The sequence below is a fragment of the Cydia amplana genome, chromosome 21 (genome assembly GCF_948474715.1).
Source record: "Cydia amplana chromosome 21, ilCydAmpl1.1, whole genome shotgun sequence".
Classification (NCBI taxonomy): domain Eukaryota; kingdom Metazoa; phylum Arthropoda; class Insecta; order Lepidoptera; family Tortricidae; genus Cydia; species Cydia amplana.
The window spans coordinates 1759827-1782520 of NC_086089.1; the positions used below are offsets into that span (position 1 = coordinate 1759827).

Sequence of the window (22694 nt, forward strand, 5' to 3'; positions counted from 1 at the left end):
ACGAACCCTGGCAGTATTTAGTGGAACTCACGTTTGTTGCAACATAGGCACACGCTGTTTTGGTCATCTCACTCGTCTTGATGAGCACTTATAAGAGCAAATTATACGTAAGTTTATGTGCGGAGCAGCATGATTACCGCCAGTAGGTGTCCAGACGGGATAGTTATACGCTCAATTGTGTGGTGTGGACGCATAAATAAATTCAAGGACATTGGCTCGCTGACCCAACATTATGTAGGAAAGCCAGTTGGCTTCCTTACAAAAAGTACTGGGCGAACGTGTAGGATGTAATAAGCGCTTATGAAATTGTATATTACGTGGGGATAATATTGGCAATTTGATTTTGTCGTCTGGACACGTTTTGAATGGACAAAGTAAAAGTTGTAACAGACAGGCATACCGGACAGCGACCGCGGTCCAATTAGTAGGTATATTTCTTTCTTGCTCTCGGACTTATTACGTACCCAGTGTACCCACTCGATCGAACATGGAACAAGCCTCGGACTGGATCAAAGTCGCGGTCCGGTACGTTTAGGTAGAAAAACTCCGCGAGCCCTTACAAAGCTCTGCTTTTTGCTAGTTAAGTATCTAATTTTACTGACCGACCTAATTATTTTCAAATTACTACCAATAATCCCTCAAGACAAATGAATATATCACTGAAAATTCGGGGTTCTAGATTCAGCCAGCACACAGGACGTCGAAAATGGCTTCGAGAAAAGGATGGTACGGCCGTGCCTCTTTGTTTTGCTCGACTTGGCGGGGGCACTGCCGTGACCCCAGATCTTAATGAGCCATTTTAGCTATTTAATATATATTTGTGTTATGTTATATAATTTATTCATTAGGTATTTACCTTTATCAGCAGAGGACTCGCAAACAACCTTATCGTAATGCAAGAATAATCTTGCAGAATCGGAACGCCGAGAACAAATGGGACTGTTGCATAACGGACCACGCCTTAAGGGTCAACGGTGACCCCGCGCTGCGTGCACATGACTCAGATACATTCATAACTACATAACCAAAAATAGTAACAATCCCTGGGAAAAATATAACAGTGCCCTATGATGACTCATAACATAACCTCACACTAGTCTGGTATATAACGAATTATTTACAGGAAACTGCAACTAAAGCAAGAGCTAGCGAGCTGTGAGCGAAAAAGTAAGTGGCCAAGAAGTCCCTAAAGAGTTACAATTAAGGTCACTATTACTACGGAACGCTCTTTGCATACAAGTGTCGCGACCCACTGATCGAATTTCGCTGCACCGGCCACCGTCGCCATTGACTTTCGACAAGTGTTGTTTTACTTGGACTTCTTTCACTTTGGCACCAAACAGGAGTGTTGTTCATGTGTTTGCATGGAACTATTTTGTTTACGCTAGTGATATGTACTTGCATTTATAAGCAGGTTACCTACCTGTTTCTTTCACAAGTTGACATTGTTGATTTAATACTCGTAGCATTTTTAATGCTCCGTATAAAACTTTGTTGACGAATCACTTATAGCATCACTTCGGTCTTGAAAATAGGTTAAATGCGTTTTTTATGGGAAAATTTCTTATTTTAGGGGAAAATTTTGAGAGCAGAGAGGAGTAAGCTGAATTTATCACTACACCTTATAAAACAAAGTCCCCCGCCGCGTCTGTCAATCTGTATGTTCGCGATAAACTCAAAAACTACTGAATGCGGTTTTCACCTTTTAAAAGAGTGATTTTTAGGGAAGGTTTAGGTATATAATTTGTTAAGGTTTTATGTAACCCGTGCGAAGCCGGGGCGGGTCGCTAGTTTCATCTACGCTAAACTGCTGACGATTCAGGTACAAGCAAAACCATGCTTTAACACTCACTGCCGCGTTATGTAGAACGCTGGTAAATACCAAATGCCGTAAAATAAGCTAAGTAAACCAAACAATGACAAATCACAGTATGCGCACGGCGCAACAATAATTTGCATCGCCCGACCGGGAAGCGACTTATCAATACCTCGCCCGTACATCAGGGCAGCTTTCTCCATCTAACGCGATCACGCACGCAACTACCAACTCTAACCTCATTACCATAAAGTGCAAAATACTGGACCAACTCGAGATATTTGCTAGCATTAATCTTTTTCTAAGCAGCTAAGCCTTACCAGCCAGTGTTGGATCGTTTGGAGCCTTCGGCCAAAAATTATCCGGCCGAATGTACGTTGTAATTTAGTTGTAATATCTCTTATTTAATCAAAACACGGTTTGATATCATTATTACTAGGCATGTCTAATAAAGGTCATTATGAATAATTCGGTCGAGTGAAAAGAGATCGGAAACAATTAAGTTGTCTGTCGATTCATCCTCACATACATTGGAACGTACAAATAGGTCTTACAAATTATTGTAAAATTACATTACACAAGAGTGATACTTAAATCTTTTTAACGCATATCATGAAATCATGTCATGATATGCATCGCAATAAAACAAGCAACAACGGTTGCACTCCGGGAGTGCCGAAAGAAGTGAAAACTCACCTCACTATGTTACCGACGCACGGTAACACGATACATACGTTTAGCGGAGGTATATATTCTATTTATTTATTATATATTATTATCGTTCTCAAATAAGATCACACTTTTTCATTGACATGTTTATTTACATACTGCCATGACAACGTCAAATTATTTGAACATAGGTAAAGAGTCTTGAAAAGGAGTCCGCAAGTTCCGCAACATAAACGTCAAATAACATTGAGTTTTTCTTTATTGATTTAAATGCCATTTAAATTACGAGTGGCCACCTTACGGGGATTACGGTCACGTGATCGCCTTACGCTGTCTCGTGTTTATCATTTTTTCCCCACCTCAAAAAGTGCCCAGCGCCGCTAAAGAGGTTTTCCCTTCAATAATTAAAAACACAGGGTCATGTACCCACAGAACATCCAAGAAGAAAATTCGTCTTATTAGACCCCGTCTACGCTAAACACATCAAGTGCTAGGTTAAGTTTGGTGCGACGATACATTGTCGCTACCTAGGCACCAATTCGGTGCATACTCCTTTAAGTAGTTCTTCTTCTTTGCCTGTACCTACACCGTGCACGTGCGTGTTATTTGTAATGTGTGCCCGTGCGGTTCCAACATTATAGCGCACGCACACGTGCACGCCTACGCACACACATCCAGTGCGCTTTGGCCTCATAGACGAACTCTGTTCTTTCAATCCTTATCCCTGATACTGGCCACAAAATCAAACACCGAAGATAAGTTGAATTATGAAATTAGAATACCGTTAGGTTGTATAAACATGGCGGCCTCAGCTGGCATTGTTTCGGAGATAGTCCAGTAAATTATGATTGCCATTCGTAGCCGGACAGTGTTCCTTTTGTCTTTGTTTAATTATTGATTATCGTTCAAGACGTAGGTTTTGTTAATGGATTATTACTTTGAATTATCATGCCATTTTGTAAGCAAAGTTTCTGGATCAGTTGATGGTAGTAATTTTTCAAATTATAGCCTAAAAAACATCATACCCACTTTACCATTCGAATATGACAATGTCATAATATTAATTTTACATTTCTCACACTAATATTTTAAATACGTATTTTCAAGAAAGTCTATGTTTAAAACAAATAAAACTACTTTGGCTGAAGGGTGTACCAAAGAAACAAGCAACAACAGTTGCACTCCGGGAGTGCCGATAGAAGTGAAAACTCACCTCACTATGTTACCGACGCCCGGTAACACGATACATACGTTTAGCGGAGGCATTCTATTTATTTATTATATATTATTATCATTCTCAAATAAGATCACACTTTTTCATTGACATGTTTATTTACATACTGCCAGGACAACGTCAAATTATTTGAACATAGGTAAAGAGTCTTGAAAAGGAGTCCGCAACATAAATGTCAAATAACATTGAGTGTTTCTTTATTGATTTAAATGCCATTTAAATGATGAGTGGCCACCTTACTGGGCTTACGGTCACGTGATCGCCTTACGCCCCTTACGGTCACGTGATCGCCTTACGCTGTCTCGAGTTTATAATTTTTTCCCCACCTCAAAAAGTGCCCAGCGCCGCTAAAGAAGTTTTCACTTCAAAAACTTCTTCTGAATACAAAACTAACATTATAATGTTGCTAAAATATGACAAAACCGTATAAGTAACTATAGTTATACAGCAAAAAATTCAACCAGCGGGGTATCCAACGTAACAGGATCCATCACCCCGTTATCTGGCGACCTATCGCGTGTAAACAAACAGAAGATTTGTGCAAGCTTTACGTACGTCCCGATACCCATCAGCGACACAATGGGCGTGGGCGCCGTTACAACAGCCTCATATTCTTATGTAACCATCGATTTATGGACGGCAGATAAATGAGGTGACAATTATTCGCTATTGTTCATATTAGTGGACTAGTTTACATGCTATTTAACGTTCGCGTGAAACGAAAATGCCTAGTTAGCACTCGCTTTGTGATAAATTAAGCTGGCAATTTTCAAAGGAACGAATAGGTAAGTATCGGGTGCTGTTTGTGGAGACTGGTCTATTTAAGCTAACACGAGCTATTATATTTAGTTACTCTATTTTTGAGGATAATTACATGGACACAGACACACATCATTCGGTTCTCGTATGCTATTTTATTTTTATTGTCATTTTCTTACTTAATGAATGTTTTAATTAGGTATACAGGATTTTGACTCTTGGAGACCCTATACATCTCTAAGGATAATATGATTAACTACTATATATTGTAATCTTTTAGTTATGATGACACTTAGAGACATTTACATCTCTAAATAATTTATTTATTTATTAATAATTAGTTTTGTATCTTTGTGTTCTTTTTTTCAATATTGTTATAGCGTTTTTTTTTTAATTCGACATTTAGAGACTTTATACATCTCTATGTAATACTTTAGTTTGATTTTATATTTGCGGCTTAGAAAGTTGTATTTTATAATTGTAGATGTGTTTTTTTTTGCTGTATTTAAATTCCATGTTGACGTGTAAAAGTGCCCTTGTGGCCTATTTGCTGAATAAATGTTGATGTTTGATGTATCCTTTTCTATTACAAGGGACGCGTGGTTAAGGAATAATTGTTTGTTTACAAAACCACAACGACTAGATATTAATCCTGAGATTTACTCGACCCATTGCAAATTGCGATATCACGCCATTTCCATCGTAAGTGTTTGTTTCATTTCGACAACAAAACCTTTTCACCAAGCTTTTACTTCATTATTTTTACCTATTAAGCCTATTACGGTAAAAAAGTATGGCTGAATAATAGAGATTAGATAAGCAAGCATTCAATTATTTCCATTTTTGTCAAAAATACTTGTCAAGAGTGAAAAATAATTATGTCTTCATCACATGGCAAATGCGACCATAATTAAGGGGCCTAGAAGATAATAATTATTATCCATACATATTTGTCCCACATATTGAAACAAAGGTGTTGCAAGGGACTTGGTCTGACCCGCTTACCGCAGTCACATAGTGTTATCCGCCTTGATTGAGATGGCTACAGCATTATGCCTGTATATGGTAGCAAAGTTACACCATTTGGCAATTAGAAATGAAATAGCGCGGGCGTAGCGTAATAAGCGATGATGGCTTCAACGGTACTAAAGTTGATAAATAAACCAACTTTAAATAAAACCTGACAATATTATAGCAATAGTTATCTAAGTATCTAAACTATCTCTCTAAACTAACACACCTGGTATTATTTAACTTTTATCGAAAACTGTTCGAAATTCGGTTTATCCGTTTGGGAGCTTGGGTGACACAAACAAACAGAAAATGGCGTAGCTATGGAGGTTCCCGAGGTCTAGGTACAGCTCACAGAACCACTAGTTACCCAGTCAAATATTATAAATTAAATCTGAAACAATTTCCTCTACTCTTACTCTTACTCGATACATGCGGGCGGAGCATGGTTCCATTTTTATCGCCTATCACTTATGCCTGTCACTTTCGCACTTAAATACTAATTGTTAGAACGTGACAGGCATGGTGACAAGCGATAAAAATGCGACCGTGCAACTGCCGCAGTACTCGTAAACACTTCGAGCTTATTAGATAAAGAGATCAATCCATAAAGGTGCAAGAAGTACAGTCAGGAATAAATGAAACCATTAATTAAAATAATAACTGTCAATAACTTGTTTCGATAACGATTTGGCGACATTTAATATAAGTCAAACCTTAGAAGTTTATTGATTTAAACTAACACGATTCTCACTCATACTTTTATAACTACCACGGGACTTAATCGCGTAAGACTTACGTTTATTTATGGCCTCGAACATGGCCATGGTTTATGGTTTCGAACGTGACGTTACGTTCGTGGTCACAGGCAGACACCATCAGGCCAGGCCTTACGCGATTAAGTCCCGTGGTAGTTATAAAAGCCTTAGAAGTTTGTTATCAAACGCAGTAAGCGCTCGACATTTTCTTACATCTCACCTACTGTTGACATTAATAGACAGCTGAATTGAAGTCGATACTGTTGACCCTGATATGTCAATCCAATGATATCGATTGATAAGATAAGGTAAACACTACTATTTGCATTCAAAATAAACATTGAAGTAAATATGTACTCGGTAATCAGCCTCATGGGAATTTATTTTTTGACCGATTAGAAAGTAAGGAGCAGATATATTAGCAGATATATAGGTTCTATTATTTATCAATAGCTCTTACACCCTTGCGGGGGCTGCCTCTGCCTGCATCTTATGACTCGGGCATTACGGGCAAAGGCAGCATCCGCTCAGTTTACTCCTTACTTACATCTCAATAAAGTGTCAAAACGGACTATCTCTTACATGTTGGTTGGGTGGGTAAAGACAATAAAATTATCTGATACTCAGTGCAGTCGGCAATACCTAATTAAGTGTGTTTTATAGATGTTTTTTTAAGTACAGCCGTGTGTACCTACCGGTTGACGGTACTTATTCCTTAAGGTTTGTTATTAATAGTACGGGTAACTCTCGTAACATCTAATTATTTAGACAGCTTTGCGACTGCGTTGCGTAAATGCACAGTATCTAGCCAGCGAACACCTAATTACGCTTGTGTCAGGGGTTAGCAGAGTGCAACTCTTACCGCTATCTGATCTGATAGCATTGTGGCGAAACGAAAGCGACAAACAGTGGATTTGCACAACACAAGAGTGAAAATAAATGATCTGGCGACATTGATATCTTAGAGACTTTTCTAAACCTCTGAGTCCTCAGAGATTCACTCTTACATCTCAAGACACAAGATGTATGTAATGTGCAAAAAGATAAATAAAATTATCAGATAAATATGTTTAGCCAGGGAAGATTAATTTTATCAATAGTTTAATCTTTTTGTCCGTATTTCCGGTATCCTTGTGATAACGTAGATTATTCTGCACGTTTGGTGCTTTACGTATCAGTACAGCACAATTAATCAAAACTGAGTGAGAATGTCTCAATGGAAACTAATACTTATAACTAGTTTCCTATACAAAAAGAAACCATTTCTATTGCTCTCGCGAAAAGCCCTTACTACAGTCAAGTGTATAAATATGAGTGCTTATAATTTACTCAAAAATATGTCCCGAAGTTCTTAATTCGCTGACATAAGAGCTATGGGACATATTTTTGAGTATGATGTGTGCACCCATATTTTTAAACTTGGCTGTACTACATTCTTGTCCTGAGGTACCAAACGTTGCCAACGCAATTACCCGGAGAATAATGTTTATGAATACTTATGTCGCGCCCTAGAGATCGATATTTGAGCTCGCAGCTGATATTCAAAAACGGTGAAAGGCGAATAGACAAACAGTTCAAGGCAGATAAGTCAAGTTTGCACCGCGATAAATAACTGTTTATGTTTACTTGTATATTTTACTAATAGAAGGGAAGCGGAATATTACTAGGTATTTCCTCAAATCTGCATGTGACATTCCTCAAACAAAATAAGTAGGTATTTGATTCTGTTAACCGTTTATCCCTCAGATGATACAAAGAATGTTTACCCACTAATGGACCACCGAAAAAAATTGTGACAACCAAATTGCAGCGATTTTTCGCTCCTGATCCTGGCGTAAATTTTGGAAGTCAGTTATAAACAATTTAAGTTATACTTATGAACTTATGCAGTACACAACTACAAATGATACGGGTAGAGAGTAAATCACTTATTTCCCCGTATCGCACGGTTCGCACGCCGCTGCGCACGCGTCACCATGCGGCACGCGCGGCGGCGCCATTTTTGGACAATCGTGAAACCGTCCCTATTCGCCGGTTTTTATGACAACAATGACAAATTGAGATAGACCTTTGACACAAGCCTTTGGTTTACACAACAAAATTGATAGCGGATCCGTGGCATATATATCTCATACCTACAAAGTTTGCTTTACTTTAATGGATAGTTCTTAAGACATTAATTACTGTCGAATCGATTCCACAATATTCCCCATAAACCTGCCACAAATGGTGTTACATATGCCTTAAGGCTTAATTTAATTTAACTGATAATATTATTATCTCATTACACAGTCTTGAGGGAGGTATGTATTAGTAGCAACCTATTTACTCTACCGGTACAACAAATTGTTAAGATTTTGATTGAAATAACAAAAACAGAAAGCCCATTTCGCTACGCTTTTTTACGTATCTAAGGCTGTGACAGCGACAACGACAATATATTATTAATAGCAGTGGGCCCAGAGCTCATAGCTTCATTACAAAGCTGTCATTTTTGCCAATCAATCAATTTATTTTTACCGCTTTTTCTAATTTATATTATGTGTAATCGAAGAAAGTGTTCCCAATGTACCAGGAAAGCATCGAATGGTGGGACGTTCACACGTCTCTAGGTAATTGTTACCTCAGTACCTCGGTGAAAACACCCGGATGTGCCGATAGTTTTATCTAGCCCCGCTCTATGCGGGCCGGGTTACATGTAGATTGTTATCGCCCTAGTTTTTGCGACATAGATAAGTTTGTTTATGTAGAATGAGGGCGTGGACAGGATTAGACAGCAGGAATTTCACCTATAGTTACAAAACACTTATTAGAAGTACTTATTGGTTTTAGTTGGCCAACTAAAAGCGATAGTATGTTCGGTGCCAAATATGGAGTGATAATATTTTTATCATTGCAGGCCATTGGGTGGGAATTTGGCAATAACTTAGTAATTAAATTAAAAGGCAATTAACAGCACAAATGATTCGACACTTAAGGTGACAGTCCATTTCCAACCGCAGCTGCACTACTGTTCATTTTACTATGGAAATTGACAGTAACAGCGACGCGTTCAGTACCAGTAGTACAGCTGCGGTCAGAAATGGAATGTTACCCTTAAGTATTTAAATCCTACTTAAGAGCCAACAGGAGTGCTCATTTCTCCATACAAACGTACTCGACTGTTTCCTCCGTGGGTTTTGAAGCTAGAGCAATGATTTTTTCAACAAAGATTAATATTGTCAATATCTGTGTCGGAACGTTTTGGTTTTTTTGATATTTTTGTTTTTTAAGGCGCTAGAGCCCTTCAAAAATGGCCAAAATGGTATGCCGCAATGACAGGCGTGCTATTCAAAACTGACATCAATTAGTCAAAAAAGCAAAACGGTCCGACACAGATAATGTCATAATCATTTAGATTTCCAAATTTGGTTACGATTGGTTAAGTTTTGGAGGAGGAAACAGTCGAGTACGAAACCTCGATTTTTCGCCTTGTCCTTATCGCACTAGTTTTAGGAGCCGCTTCCGTTAGCGAGACGGGTATATTTACCTAAAATATTTAAATCTTAGCTCCTGTTGGCTCTTAACACTTATGTCGCGAATATGGTCCAATTAAAGTTCACATCCAAGGTCCTAGGGTTTTGCTATCCTACACTCTAACTCTAAAGCAATAAGTATACTTATATAAATATTCACTACCCCAGTATATAAGATTGAATATGATATCGATGTAATAAGATTAAGAAGACTAAACGTTTTCAGTAAGTATTAGGTACCTATAGTGACTTAATTTACATATTAAGGTAGTAGTTATTTTACTTATTTGAGTTGAAATTTGGAAAGTATGAATGGGGAAAGAAAAAATTGTCAACCTAATAAATTTAAGTCACCGCTAAAACTTTGTTCATTGGTTTAAGTGGAATTATGATGCTCCTTGTTTTTTCTATGCGTTAAAATTGTTTGGTCCATTCAAGTTTTATTATCATTGATGCCCCAAATCGCAACCGTGAGTTAATAATGCTACGGACCAATGAATGCGTCGGCAGAAGTTTTAGGAAAAGTTATCAAAAATCTATAATCAGTAGTCTGAATCAGCCTTTTGTTCCCCGAAATTAGCGGTTACCACGTTTGTAACGGGCGGTAGCGGAAGCATCTTCCCAACCAAGTTCTATTTAGATGAAGATAAGAATGTACAGAATTAAATTTTTCACCAGTTGTCCAAGAGTGAGTGTCGAGAACCTCTCGATCCCACTCTTTTCTTTTCCGACTAAGCACGAAAAAAAAAGTCATGTGTTCGGTCGTAGCCGATTTATCTACTACGCAATCGATTTTGATGATGATGAATTCTCTTCTTCATCATAATGTTTGTGGCCTGAATGACAATGGCCCTTGGAGAAAACTAGGCATATGATATTTTAGAATAAATTTAAAAGTGGAAAAAATAATTGCATCGTTATAGCAGACGTTTCTGCTTGTTAAAAATTAAAATACGATATTTTCTCTCGCCGGAGAGTGTCTGTTAGATAAATATCATAGGAAAGAACAACTTAGCAAAGAAAGCCGAAGACGCTGGTTTTAATCTAGCTTCGGTCACTGTATTAGCAACAGTTAATTTTTCTTTAGTATATGACACAAAGTTAAGTTTTTAATGATTATCACCTTGATATTCGATATTAAATTAATATCACATTTTTCGTTTCCGAATACGCTTTTTGAAATGAAATCTTCAAGCATTCTTGCTGATTATCTCGGTACCTATAACAGATTCAATTGCCGCTCGTCCCGGGTTCAACGACCGACACTGATCAGGTGGAACAAACAACTTGATGCTTTTTGGTGATAATAGGAGTCTTCCAAGTACCTTAACTGTATCGCTTGCTATTGATGTTCAAACGACGGTTTTTGCTGTTTAATTATAATGATGAAACAGATTTCCCATTTAGCAAAAAGTATCTTTTAGCAAACAAACCTTTAGCTAACGCTTAGTTTTATTTTTACTTTGATCGAAACAAAAATTTGTGAGCGGCAAAGGAACAATATTTTAGACATTCTTGTACGAAAAAATGTATAGAAAATATCTATTATTGAAAATTTAACGAATTATACTATTTTGAATAGGTTCATAAATATACATACCTGTATTTGCTCCTTTACAGTGCAGTCAGCATCAAAAATAGCAGATCAGACTCGTCAAAAATATTTACATTCTCCTAAACAATTAGGGTGGAATCACATCTGTCAGCATCGAGCCGCATTTTATATATGAGAAATCGCTCGTTAGAATGAAGATGCGTACGCATCGGAAAGCTGAAAGCATGCGTACGCATCTTCATACTAACGAGCAATTTCTCATATATAAAATGCGGCTCGATGCTGACAGATGTGATTCCACCCTTAGACTGCAATAGATAATTTGAAGTTGAACGCGAACTGTAGAGATTTAGGTATCTCTACAATTTGGAAAGCAAAGTAGGTTTAGATCGTTGTTTCATACGTTATGCTGACTGTTCCTTACAAAGACCGCGAGATAATCTGACTCCACGATTAGTTTTTGCGCAACTGAGTAGTGAATAGTAATGTGTTTAAGCGACAGTGTTCAAAGTCGCCGGAATCAGAGCGCGACCGTCACGGGCGCGCCGGGCGGTGCCGGCCACGAGACCTCTAACTTGGAGGTGCCGTGAGATGTTTACATCGATCATCGGTGACTTATTATACCCTCAAGGTTAAAAGGCCTTGAAAAAGCCAAAAAAGCATTGTATAGTATATCCGAATTGTGTGGTTTTAGGCTGCGTTTCTACCAGAGATGAGCGAGGATGCGTAGCGAGGGATGTGTTTGTTAAAGACCAATAGAATATTGTTCACTAGAGATCCGCTGTGCGAGGACGTAAATGAAGGGATTCCATTGGTTCTTAATAAACACATCCCTCGCTATGCATACTCGCACATCTCTGATGGAAACGCAGCCTTATCAGTTTAGTGTTTTATTCCTGTAGGGCTAAGATGGCCGGCTCTTTATCATTTGTCACCATGGCTGTCACGTTCTAACAAACATGTAAGTGCGAAAGTGACGCATAGCATGACAGGTGATAAAAATGCGACCATGATAGCTGGTCTGAAGTACCAAATGAAAGTCATATATAGCGTTTACATAATATAGTTAATGTATGTGTAAATGTATATTCCTTCCACGTGAATATAACTAAATACTGTGTTAAGTTTTCTTGCAAAAGCCGTTTCAGTGCAATGTAACTTTGGGACTTACAAATTCCACTTGCCTACACTAGAACCACGTACGAACTAAATTATAAGTGCATCATTCGAGCGTGTCGACATTAAATTAAAAGACTTTAATGCTAGCAAAAAAACATACCTAAAAACCCGAATCATTGCAAACCGTTACGTTTTTTCTTACACCACATATAACGGCACTTGTTATTGTTATGCTACTTGGCATAAGTGCACAAATTACCTAGTTACATTATTTACATACATAACAATTATTAACTAAACCCACGGAAAGCACCAGGCCTTCATAAATTAGAAGCGTGTTACGAATGTTATGATGTTACGAATCATCCGTAATGGAAACCGCGCTTCTAGTTTGAACTTTATTGTACAGTTATTTGAATAGAAAATGCCTCATCTAACGTTCCGATCAGCTGTGTTTATCGTTTTCCCTTCCTTCATAATGTAATACAGCGTAACTAAATTATGTAGGTGTACCTTATTACACAGGCTGAAACAACCGCAATTATGTAGTCTCTATTCCCTCTTCCGTAGGGAGTACAATTCCTTGATAATTTGCAATTGGCGTGATTATTTTAGAGGAAACTTAACTGTGTATAATTGCTGCTGTTTCCTGATTTCCTAATAATATTTACATATCGAAAGCGGAAAGGAGATGTGGTCGGCGAATATTTAGGTTAAGTTATTATATTGAAGGATCTCTAGTTTTACCTTATTTTTACACTCGCTCGTACGTACCTGCAACAGAAGGGAAGGTTAAAGAAGCTATTCAATTTATACATACACGTTTTACCTGCTCAAATATAGTTATTTATACATGAAGATGTTTGTTTTCTACTATTTACATATAAAGACACTGTAAAGCAATAAAAACGGACACATTTTATGTAGAAAATATATACAAATAACGGTTTTGACTGTAGTTTAACATAAATTCTTCATTATATAGGCACGCTTACGTAACAAAATAAACCCTATAGAAATATCATAAAAACTGTTGTACTTCAAAATCTATACTGTATATTCCATCCCACCAAAAACATTTTCATGTAAAATGTTGCCAAGACGAAACCATAAGGCTCGCACTGACAAAAAGTTATCAGATCTCTTGTAGAGCCAAGCTTCTAACTCTACAGGCCCTACCTTCACAGACTCTACACCTTAGTCAAAATATGTGGCTTGGCCGTTTCGTCACATGGGCGTAAGGTGAAAAATGTATTCACTATTCATTATTTTTTATTATAAAATAGTTATTGTAATAATGAAACGGCCAAGCCACATATTTTGACTAAGGTGTAGAGTCTGTGAAGGTAGGGCCTGTAGAGTTAGAAGCTTGGCTCTACAAGAGATCTGATAACTTTTTGTCAGTGCGAGCCTTATGGTTTCGTCTTGGCAACATTTTACATGAAAATGTTTTGGTGGGATTTCACATCTTTTTGTAAGTTGCTTATGACAATTTTCTGATTTAAAAGGTTGCGGGTGATTTACTATTAAACATCCTGAAATACGTATTTTTTATATACAATCTGCTTTTTACTGATTCCCCATACAAACTTCAACTCCCTTTTCCCCTAACGCCTTTTTCCACCCCTTTTCACCCTTACGGGGTGATTTTGGGGTTGAAACTATTTTATATCCTTCCCCATAACAATAACTATCTACATACCAAATTTCAACTAAATCGGTTCAGCGGTTATTGATTTCCCATACAAAATTCCATCCCCCTTTTCACCCCCTTAGGGGCTAATAATTTCAAGTTTTTGAATTATTTTGTTGTTTGTGGACTAATACTATCTCACATACCAAATTTCAGCTTCCTAGGACTTCAGGAAGTACCCTAGAGGTTTTGATGATCAACAGTGAGTGAGTGAGTGAGTCAGTGACGAAATCGGGGTTTTTTAGACATTAATAAAATCTAAAGTATAAGAGCTATGCAATTGAAAATTTTTATGCTTAATAAGTCCACTATTGACATCATATCCCGAAAGTTTTGTTTATCTGGTATAATCCAAACCCAAGTTAAGAGGGTTCAAAAAAACGACGAAGCGCTTCGAGAAAAGGTAGGTAGTGCCCTTGCGCTTCGCTTTGCTCGTCTTGGCGGGGGCACTACCGTGCCCCCAGATTTGAAATGTGTTCACGAACAGTAAAACTGAGACACTGAAGAAGAAATAAAATAAATCATACACTGACGGTCTCATTTAAGACACAAAGTTATGTTTATTTAATAGCCCCGTCAGCTTACAGCCTCGCTCAATACGATACTATATCAAATATCTGCGTACTAAACGTACTAAAGCATACCGATAAATTTTACTGCGTTTTAGTTCCATGGAAATGTAAAATTGGAAATAGAACTGTATTTCTTCGGACGGAATTCAATTTATGAAACTACTGGGAAAACGTAATGGTTGATACACATAGGTATTAAATTATAGTCCCTCGATTATTTCATTTTTGGCACAACTTTTTAGCTGTATTTCAGCTGCTAAACACTATATTAAAGGGTGTCCCAAAAAGGACGCAAGATTTGAAATTGATGAAAAACACTTTTTTTTTTCGTTATATTATATTTGTAAGTATATAAATCTTGAAATACATAAAATAGGGTTATTTGTGGAATAATACGTCAGGAAAATGTCCTCCTAGGCTTTGCTGGCACATACGCACTCTTTTGTCAAAAATTTCTATGGCCATTTTGCATAGATGCGGTTGAATTTCTCCAATGCAGCGTCGAAGTTCCTCTTTTAAAGCATGAGTGGTTGTGGGACCAGTGGAATGAACATCATAAATTGATCCACTCTCCCTGAATTTTCCAACCACTCTGCTCACAGTTGATAAAGTCAAGTCAATATTCCGACCATATTTTGCACGGAATTTTCGAACCGTACCCGCTAAACTTTCATTACATTTTTGAAATATTGTTCAATAATAAAAACGCGTTGATCTTTCGTATAACCCGCCATTTTTACAAACCCTAAACATTCAGCTGTCAAATAGATTTTTTTTAGGGTTGTCAGCACTAAAATACAAAAATGGCGGCAAATTGAAATCTTGCGTCCTTTTTGGGACACCCTTTAGCTTATGATAGGATATCATTAGAGTGCATTTCTGCCGTAAGTAGTTAAGGTGGTATGTTGAATTTCTACTCAATCTGACACTGAATATTGCAATTCAGTTCTTTACCGGTATTCTAAGTTTAGACCAGTTATTTTGGAACTTTCCCAACAAGTAGCTAACACGTAAAGGGCTCAATTTAACAATTAAGTAGGTACGTTTCAATACCAACTCCTGTAAATGGCGTTTTAACTGCGTTTTAATGAATGCTCGATGACATAACGATAATCACCATCAAATGGTTGTGAATTACAATAATTTTCCGATGGTTAGCGACCTCTATATTGTCCACATAATTGATCTCATGGTCACCATCAATCAACCATGAATCTCGTTCAGTATAACATGTTTAGTAACAATAGTTATTTGTTTTACAAGGGGGCAAAGTATTTGTTTAACTGCTCGTGCTAAAATATTTGATACCCGAGCAAGCGAAAGATTCCAAAATTGAACCACGAGCGTAGCGAGTGGTTCGAAAAATGGAATCTTGAGCGTTGCGAGGGTTTCAAAGTACGAGGGTTAAACAAAATTTGTCCCCGAGTGAAACAAAAATTTTCACCACACCAACCCGAAGCAAATATTAAATGTAAAATATCAAACCAAATCAAATACAAATGAAGGTTATTGAACATTTATCATCCAGAATCATCATTTAAAAGTCAATTCTACCAGAAAACATAAGAAAACAACCCAAAATTTGCATTTGATTACTTTGCCTCACATGTGAATAAAATGCAACCTTGCTATCAGTTTTTGAAGTGCAAAGTAAGCCTTTCCGAGTTGGTGTGGTGAAAAATTATATATTTATTAATTTCAAAACACCGTACATATAAAACTTATCATTTAATCCACTTCCTGCCTTTATCGCAAACTCTCAACTCCGTTAATTTCTTCTCTGCCTTGAGCATTACAATCAGTTGTATCTAACCTCAATACCTAATTCTAGGACAAGCCCACTCGACCAGGACCTGTCTACAAAACCTGACACTTAATTATGAACTATATATCCAAAGAAATACCGCCCAACTTTCATTGCAAGTATACGACCAAGCGTACTATATGACAGGAGCACCACTTATCGCTAAAACTCTAACAGAAACCTTAAAGTTCTTCAAATAGGGTTTATATTTAATTGACGCCAGCGGTCGGCTCGACCAAAGAGTAATTTGACAGGACATTCTCGGCAGCCGTTTTGAGATATTCAACAATTAGCAATTAGCATAGAATGGTGACAGCTTTCTACGTGTTACGAAATATAAAGTCACACATTAACGGGTCGAAATGTGTGGAAATGTGACGTAAATGGGAGCCAGTAATGGAGGCGCTCTATGGCGACATCATCACTCATCACGACTCCGCTCGTGGCTCTGGGATTGGTACGAACAAAAGGAGGTACTTAGGTGTAAGTATACATTGTAAGTATTGTAACATATAGGTAAACTTGTGTGGCTTTTCTTAGGGTTCCGTACCCAAAGGGTAAAAACGGGACCCTATTACTAAGACTCCGCTGTCCGTCCGTCCGTCCGTCCGTCCGTCTGTCACCAGGCTGTATCTCACGAACCGTGATAGCTGACAGTTGAAATTTTCACAGATGGTGACAGACGGACGGACGGACGGACGGACGGACGGACGGACGGACAGCGGAGTCTTAGTAATAGGGTCCCGTTTTTACCTTTTGGGTACGGAACCCTAAAAAATGGCCGGGTAACCTAATTCCGATATGAGAGAGGCCATTTGCTTCCCTGCTAATACAGCAGCCACATTCAGTACCTAATTGAACAAACTCAATTGGACTAGCAATGGTTATTCTAACACGTAAGGGTCCTACAGTCTATAGCAGTGGTTCCTAACCTGGGGGTCATTACCCCCGTGGGGGTAAAACGTATTTTACGGGGGTAATAAGCTAACCTAATATAACAATACAACAAACGTACACGTTTTATTTTTTATTACCATTGGGAGGAGGGGTAAAATCACGTTCCCTAGTTAGGCATAGGGGTGACCGGACTGAAAAGGTTAGGAACCACTGGTCTATAGCGATATTTGGGCAACTGAGCCTCTCTTTGCTTTGAGCCACGTTCCTGCCTTAACTCTATACATATCAGTGACCGCCAGTATGGTATGCCACGGTCGCGCGACTGGTGATAGCGAAAGCGTTCGAATGGGTCTTTTGAGCTTCCCGAGAGATTGTGCAAGTGGATGGGATGGCAAGACGCAGATGCATACGAGCCGTACTAGATGGAAGTTACTCCGAAGCCTGAGGGTCTACCGCGAACCACGTTCGACGTGTTGTCTCTCTGTCGCACTTGTAAATTTGTACGTAAGTGTGACAGGGAGGCAACACGTCTGGACATAAACGCTCGTCCGGCTGTGGAATGAGCTTCCTGCTGAGGTTTACTCGAGGAACTACAGTATGGACCTCTTCAAAAAAGGAGTGTACAGGTTTTTAATGGGTCGGCAACGCGTCCATAGGCTACGGTAATCGCTTACCATCTGGCGGTATATAAAAGTCTACGCCAGTTTATAATTGTGATGTATGTGGGTACTTAGCCAAAAATATATAGGTAACATGTAAGTGGGTAGCTATAGATTCCTTTGTCTCGATTAAATATTGCAACGAACGGACGTGTGTTATTTCTGCAACCCTTAGTCGGACGCCACCCCCTTCATCCCTATTTATCAGTGGCGACGAGCTGTTCGGACCTTTTAGTGCGTGTACTGTGCGTGTTGTGTTGTGCAAAAACAATGTCAATCGGCAAAATAGGCGAGTTTAAGATCGCGTCGGACAATTGGCGGTTATATGTAGAACGACTTGAACAGTATTTCTTGTGTAACAACATTAAAGCTGAGTTGCAAGTGCCTACGTTAGTGACCGTGATTGGCGCCGAGGGTTATGAACTCCTAGTCAACTTGTGCACGCCGGATAAACCTACGACAAAAACATTCGCCGACTTAACTGCCATTTTAGAAAAACATTTGCAACCTAAACCTAGTGTACTGGCAGAACGTTATAAATTTAGGCATAGGAAACAGGGAGATAGTGAATCTATGTCTAATTACGTGGCAGTTTTGAAAAGAATGTCTAAGACGTGTGACTTTGGGGCGTGGCTCGAAGATAGTTTAAGGGATCAGTTTGTATGCGGAATTCACAGCGAGACCATTCGACAAAGGCTTTTTGCTGAAGATAAGCTAGATTTCACTAAAGCTTTTAATCTGGCAGTCAGTATGGAAGCGGCTGAGAAGGACGCCGCTATGGTCGAGGGGTCACGAAAGCCTGCTAGTGACGGGACAAGTGCGCTGGCGTCTTGTCAAGCGATAGCGGCGAGTTCGTCACGACGTAGGAACGAGGCGGCGCGTGGAGCATGGCAACCGCGGGGCGCAGAGCGAGGTGCCAGCGCTGGGCGTGGTGCCCGCGCCAGCGGCTGGCAGGCAGCGTCGGCGGCGTCGGCGGGAAAACGGCGTGACGCACACTGTAACGCTTGCGGCGGGACGCACGGCACGGACACCTGCCGGTTCACCCGCTATGTGTGCAAGGTGTGCAACAAGCAGGGACACTTGCAACGGGTGTGTCCATTAATGGCTGATACTCGTACTCACAGCGTGGAAGTTATGAATATGGCCAGTCACCGGGACACATATAGTGAGGACAGTGACATGAGTGACGAGGTAATTATCATACATGTTAATAACTTAAAGGCAGCGGATTACAAACCTATTTTTATGAAAATAAATGTGCAGGGTATTGACCTTGACATGGAATGCGATACAGGCAGTGCGATATCATGCGTCAGCAAAAAAGTTTACGAACAATTGTTTTCTCAGTTAGTACTTTATAGTAGTAATGTTAGATTACGTTATTACACTGGAGAGCTTGTAAAACCAGTCGGTGTAGTAAAACCACTGGTAAAATATAAAGATAGGCAGGAATATTTGGAGATGTATGTAATTGAAAATGGTAAATCCATGTTGATAGGCAGACAATGGCTGGCGGAATTAAATATACCCATACCTACGCCATGCAGACCTTGCAATGTTAATAGAAACGAGGTAGATGGAAATGAGTTTAACTTGACGGATTTCAGTTCCAGATTTTGTGACGTGTTCGCGGAAGGTTTGGGGCGGTTCACCGGCGGTCGCGTGAGCATCCACCTGCGGGAAGGGGCGCGGCCGGTGTTCCTGCGCGCGCGCCCCCTGGCGTACGCGCTGCGCACGCCGGTGGAGCGCGCGCTGGAGCAGCTGGTGCGCGACGGCGTGCTCACCCCCGTCGACCGCTCCGACTGGGCTACACCCATTGTCCCGGTAGTAAAGAAGGATGGTAATGTAAGAATTTGCGCTGATTACAAACTGACCTTAAATAGAATGCTAGAAGTCGATCGATATCCGTTACCTAGGGTAGAAGATTTGTTAGCACGCCTGTACGGGGGGAAGCGATTTAGTAAGATCGACTTATCGCAGGCCTACGCGCAATTTGAGCTGGACGATTCTCGAAAATACACCGTGATTAATACTCATAAGGGCTTATTCCGATATAATCGTCTTGTGTATGGATTGTCCTCGAGCCCGGGTATATTTCAGAGGCGGTTGGAACAAATGTTTGCAGACTTGCCACACGTAGGCGTATTCCTTGACGACGTGATTATCACGGGCAGCGATACGGAAACGCATATTGACAATTTAGTTAAAGTTTTTGAGCGGTTGCAAGCCTATGGTTTGCGCGTAAAAAAAGAGAAATGCGCTTTCTTTGCTAAGTCGATTAATTATCTAGGGCACGTCATTAGTGAAGATGGCATACATACTTGCCCAGAAAAAGTAAAGGCCATCGAGGCCGCGCCGGCGCCACGTAATGTATCCGAATTAAGGGCCTTTATAGGGATGGTAATGTATTACGCGAAGTTCGTCGGTAATGTTAGTAGTATAATGGCACCCTTGTATAATTTATTGAAAAGTGGAGTTAAGTTCGTGTGGGATAGGGAGTGTCAGGCGGCTTTCCAAGAAATCAAGAGGGCGCTCGGGTCGAGTCAAGTGCTAACGCATTATTCAGAGGAATTGCCACTGATTTTGACTTGCGACGCATCTGGAGTGGGGGTTGCCTCGGTGATATCGCACGTCACGGAGCACGGGGAGCGGCCCGTGGCATATGCCTCGCGCACGCTTACAGCGGCGGAGCGTGCGTACGCACAAATAGACCGGGAGGCACTAGCAATTGTCTACGGAATTCGTAAATTCCACCAATACCTATACGGTCGCAAATTTATATTACGGACTGATCACAAGCCACTCACGTACATTTTTGGAGATAAGGTCGGCATTCCGGTAATGGCAGCTTCGCGCATACAACGATGGGCGGTTCTTTTATCGGGGTACGATTATCAAATTGAATATGTTGCATCAAAACAAAATTGTGCGGACGCGCTATCGCGGTTACCTCAGGCGAAAGAGGGGGCAGCGGGTAGAGAGGAAGAAGTCACTTATGTGAATTTTGTAGAAAACTTCCTACCGGTAACTAATAATGATGTACGGGTTTCGACAGCCAAAGATAGGTTAGTGAGTAGGGTTATCACGTACGCGCAATCAGGATGGCCGGCTAGTTGTCCCGACGAAGAGATGGAGCCTTACTTTATAAGGCGTCACGAGTTATATGTAGACCGCGGCTGCTTGATGTGGGGATATCGTATGACTATTCCTAATTCGCTGCGTGAAAAGGTACTTAAACAGCTGCATATTAGTCATATGGGTATCGTTAAAATGAAATCACTGGCGCGAAGTTATGTATGGTGGCCTAACATAGACGCGGAGGTGGAGGCGTTGTGTAGAGGTTGCGAGACGTGTGCAGCGGAGGCGGTCGCACCGCCACAGGCTGCGCCAAGTTCATGGAAGTATGCTATGCAGCCCTGGACTAGGATTCACTTAGATTTTTTGCAATATAAAGGTAGGACTTATTTAATTCTCATTGACTCGACCTCTAAATGGATTGAGGTGTTTGAGATGTCACGTACAAACTCGTCTGCCGTAATTATGGAACTGAGGGCGACTTTCGCTCGCTTTGGGCTACCGTCAGTCGTAGTTTCAGACCAAGGACCGCCTTTTACAAGCGCAGAGTTCAAACAATTCTTAATTCAAAACGGCATTGAACAGGCATTTTCACCCGCATACCACCCGGCGTCCAATGGAGCTGCAGAGCAAGCGGTAAAGTTGTGTAAACGGGCGATAAAGAAAGCGTTTAGGGACGGGGTAGATGTAGACGTCGCATTACAAACGTACCTGCTAGCGTATAGGAATAGCGTGCATAGTACCACGGGAGAAACCCCAGCGATGCTTCTACAAAAACGGAATTTACGTTCGAGGTTAGACTTATTACGTAGTGATCGTGGGCTGGAAGACCGGGTACGTGACGCGCAGCGCCGCCAGCAGGCGCAGGCCGGTCAGAGCGCGATCGCGGAGCGAAACTTGGTAACGGGAGAAACAGTTTGGGCGCGTAATTATACTGGTGCCGATAAATGGATCAAAGGTACTATCGTAGGCAAGGAGGGTTCACGTCGGTATACCCTGGATAACGGAGACGGGCGACTTCTAGTTAGACATATAGACCAACTCAGGCGCAGATCAGTTTTATCGAGCATTCCGTGCCCTACGGACCAGGGGCCCGACGGGGATGAGCAGGCTGAACAATTAGAGAGTGCCGAGGTACAACCTGCTGGGTCGGTGGATCGGGGTGAGGAAGGGACCGAGACAGTAAGGGGGGAGGAAGTAACTAATAAAACGTCGGTTACAGCTAATCCTTCCCCACGTCCTCAGCCACCAACGCGATCGCCGGTGACGCTTAGGCCGTTGCCAAGCCGTAGACATAGACTAGAAATAGATTAGTTATAATTAGTTTAAGGTACCATAGTGTTATACGTAACATTACTTCATGATTAAGTGGGGAGGTGTGATGTATGTGGGTACTTAGCCAAAAATATATAGGTAACATGTAAGTGGGTAGCTATAGATTCCTTTGTCTCGATTAAATATTGCAACGAACGGACGTGTGTTATTTCTGCAACCCTTAGTCGGACGCCACCCCCTTCATCCCTATTTATCAATAATGATAACAAAACAAGGTAAAAAA

General features: G+C 40.2%; 2 protein-coding genes across 2 annotated transcripts in view; one reads left to right on the plus strand and one right to left on the minus strand.

Moving 5' to 3' along the window:
- LOC134658019 (uncharacterized) overlaps positions 1-22694 on the minus strand; it is a 165456-nt gene that overhangs the window by 36179 nt on the left and 106583 nt on the right. The gene's annotated exons all lie outside the window — the stretch shown is intronic.
- LOC134658112 (uncharacterized protein K02A2.6-like) lies at positions 18298-22465 on the plus strand. Its single transcript, XM_063513718.1, has one exon. The coding sequence runs from the start codon at positions 18332-18334 to the stop codon at positions 22448-22450; it is 4119 nt and encodes a 1372-aa protein (XP_063369788.1). The 5' UTR covers positions 18298-18331; the 3' UTR covers positions 22451-22465.

Bases quoted from the DNA above. Each gene is read 5' to 3' on its own strand.
- LOC134658112 (XM_063513718.1), top strand. From the start codon at position 18,332: ATGTCAATCGGCAAAATAGGCGAGTTTAAGATCGCGTCGGACAATTGG.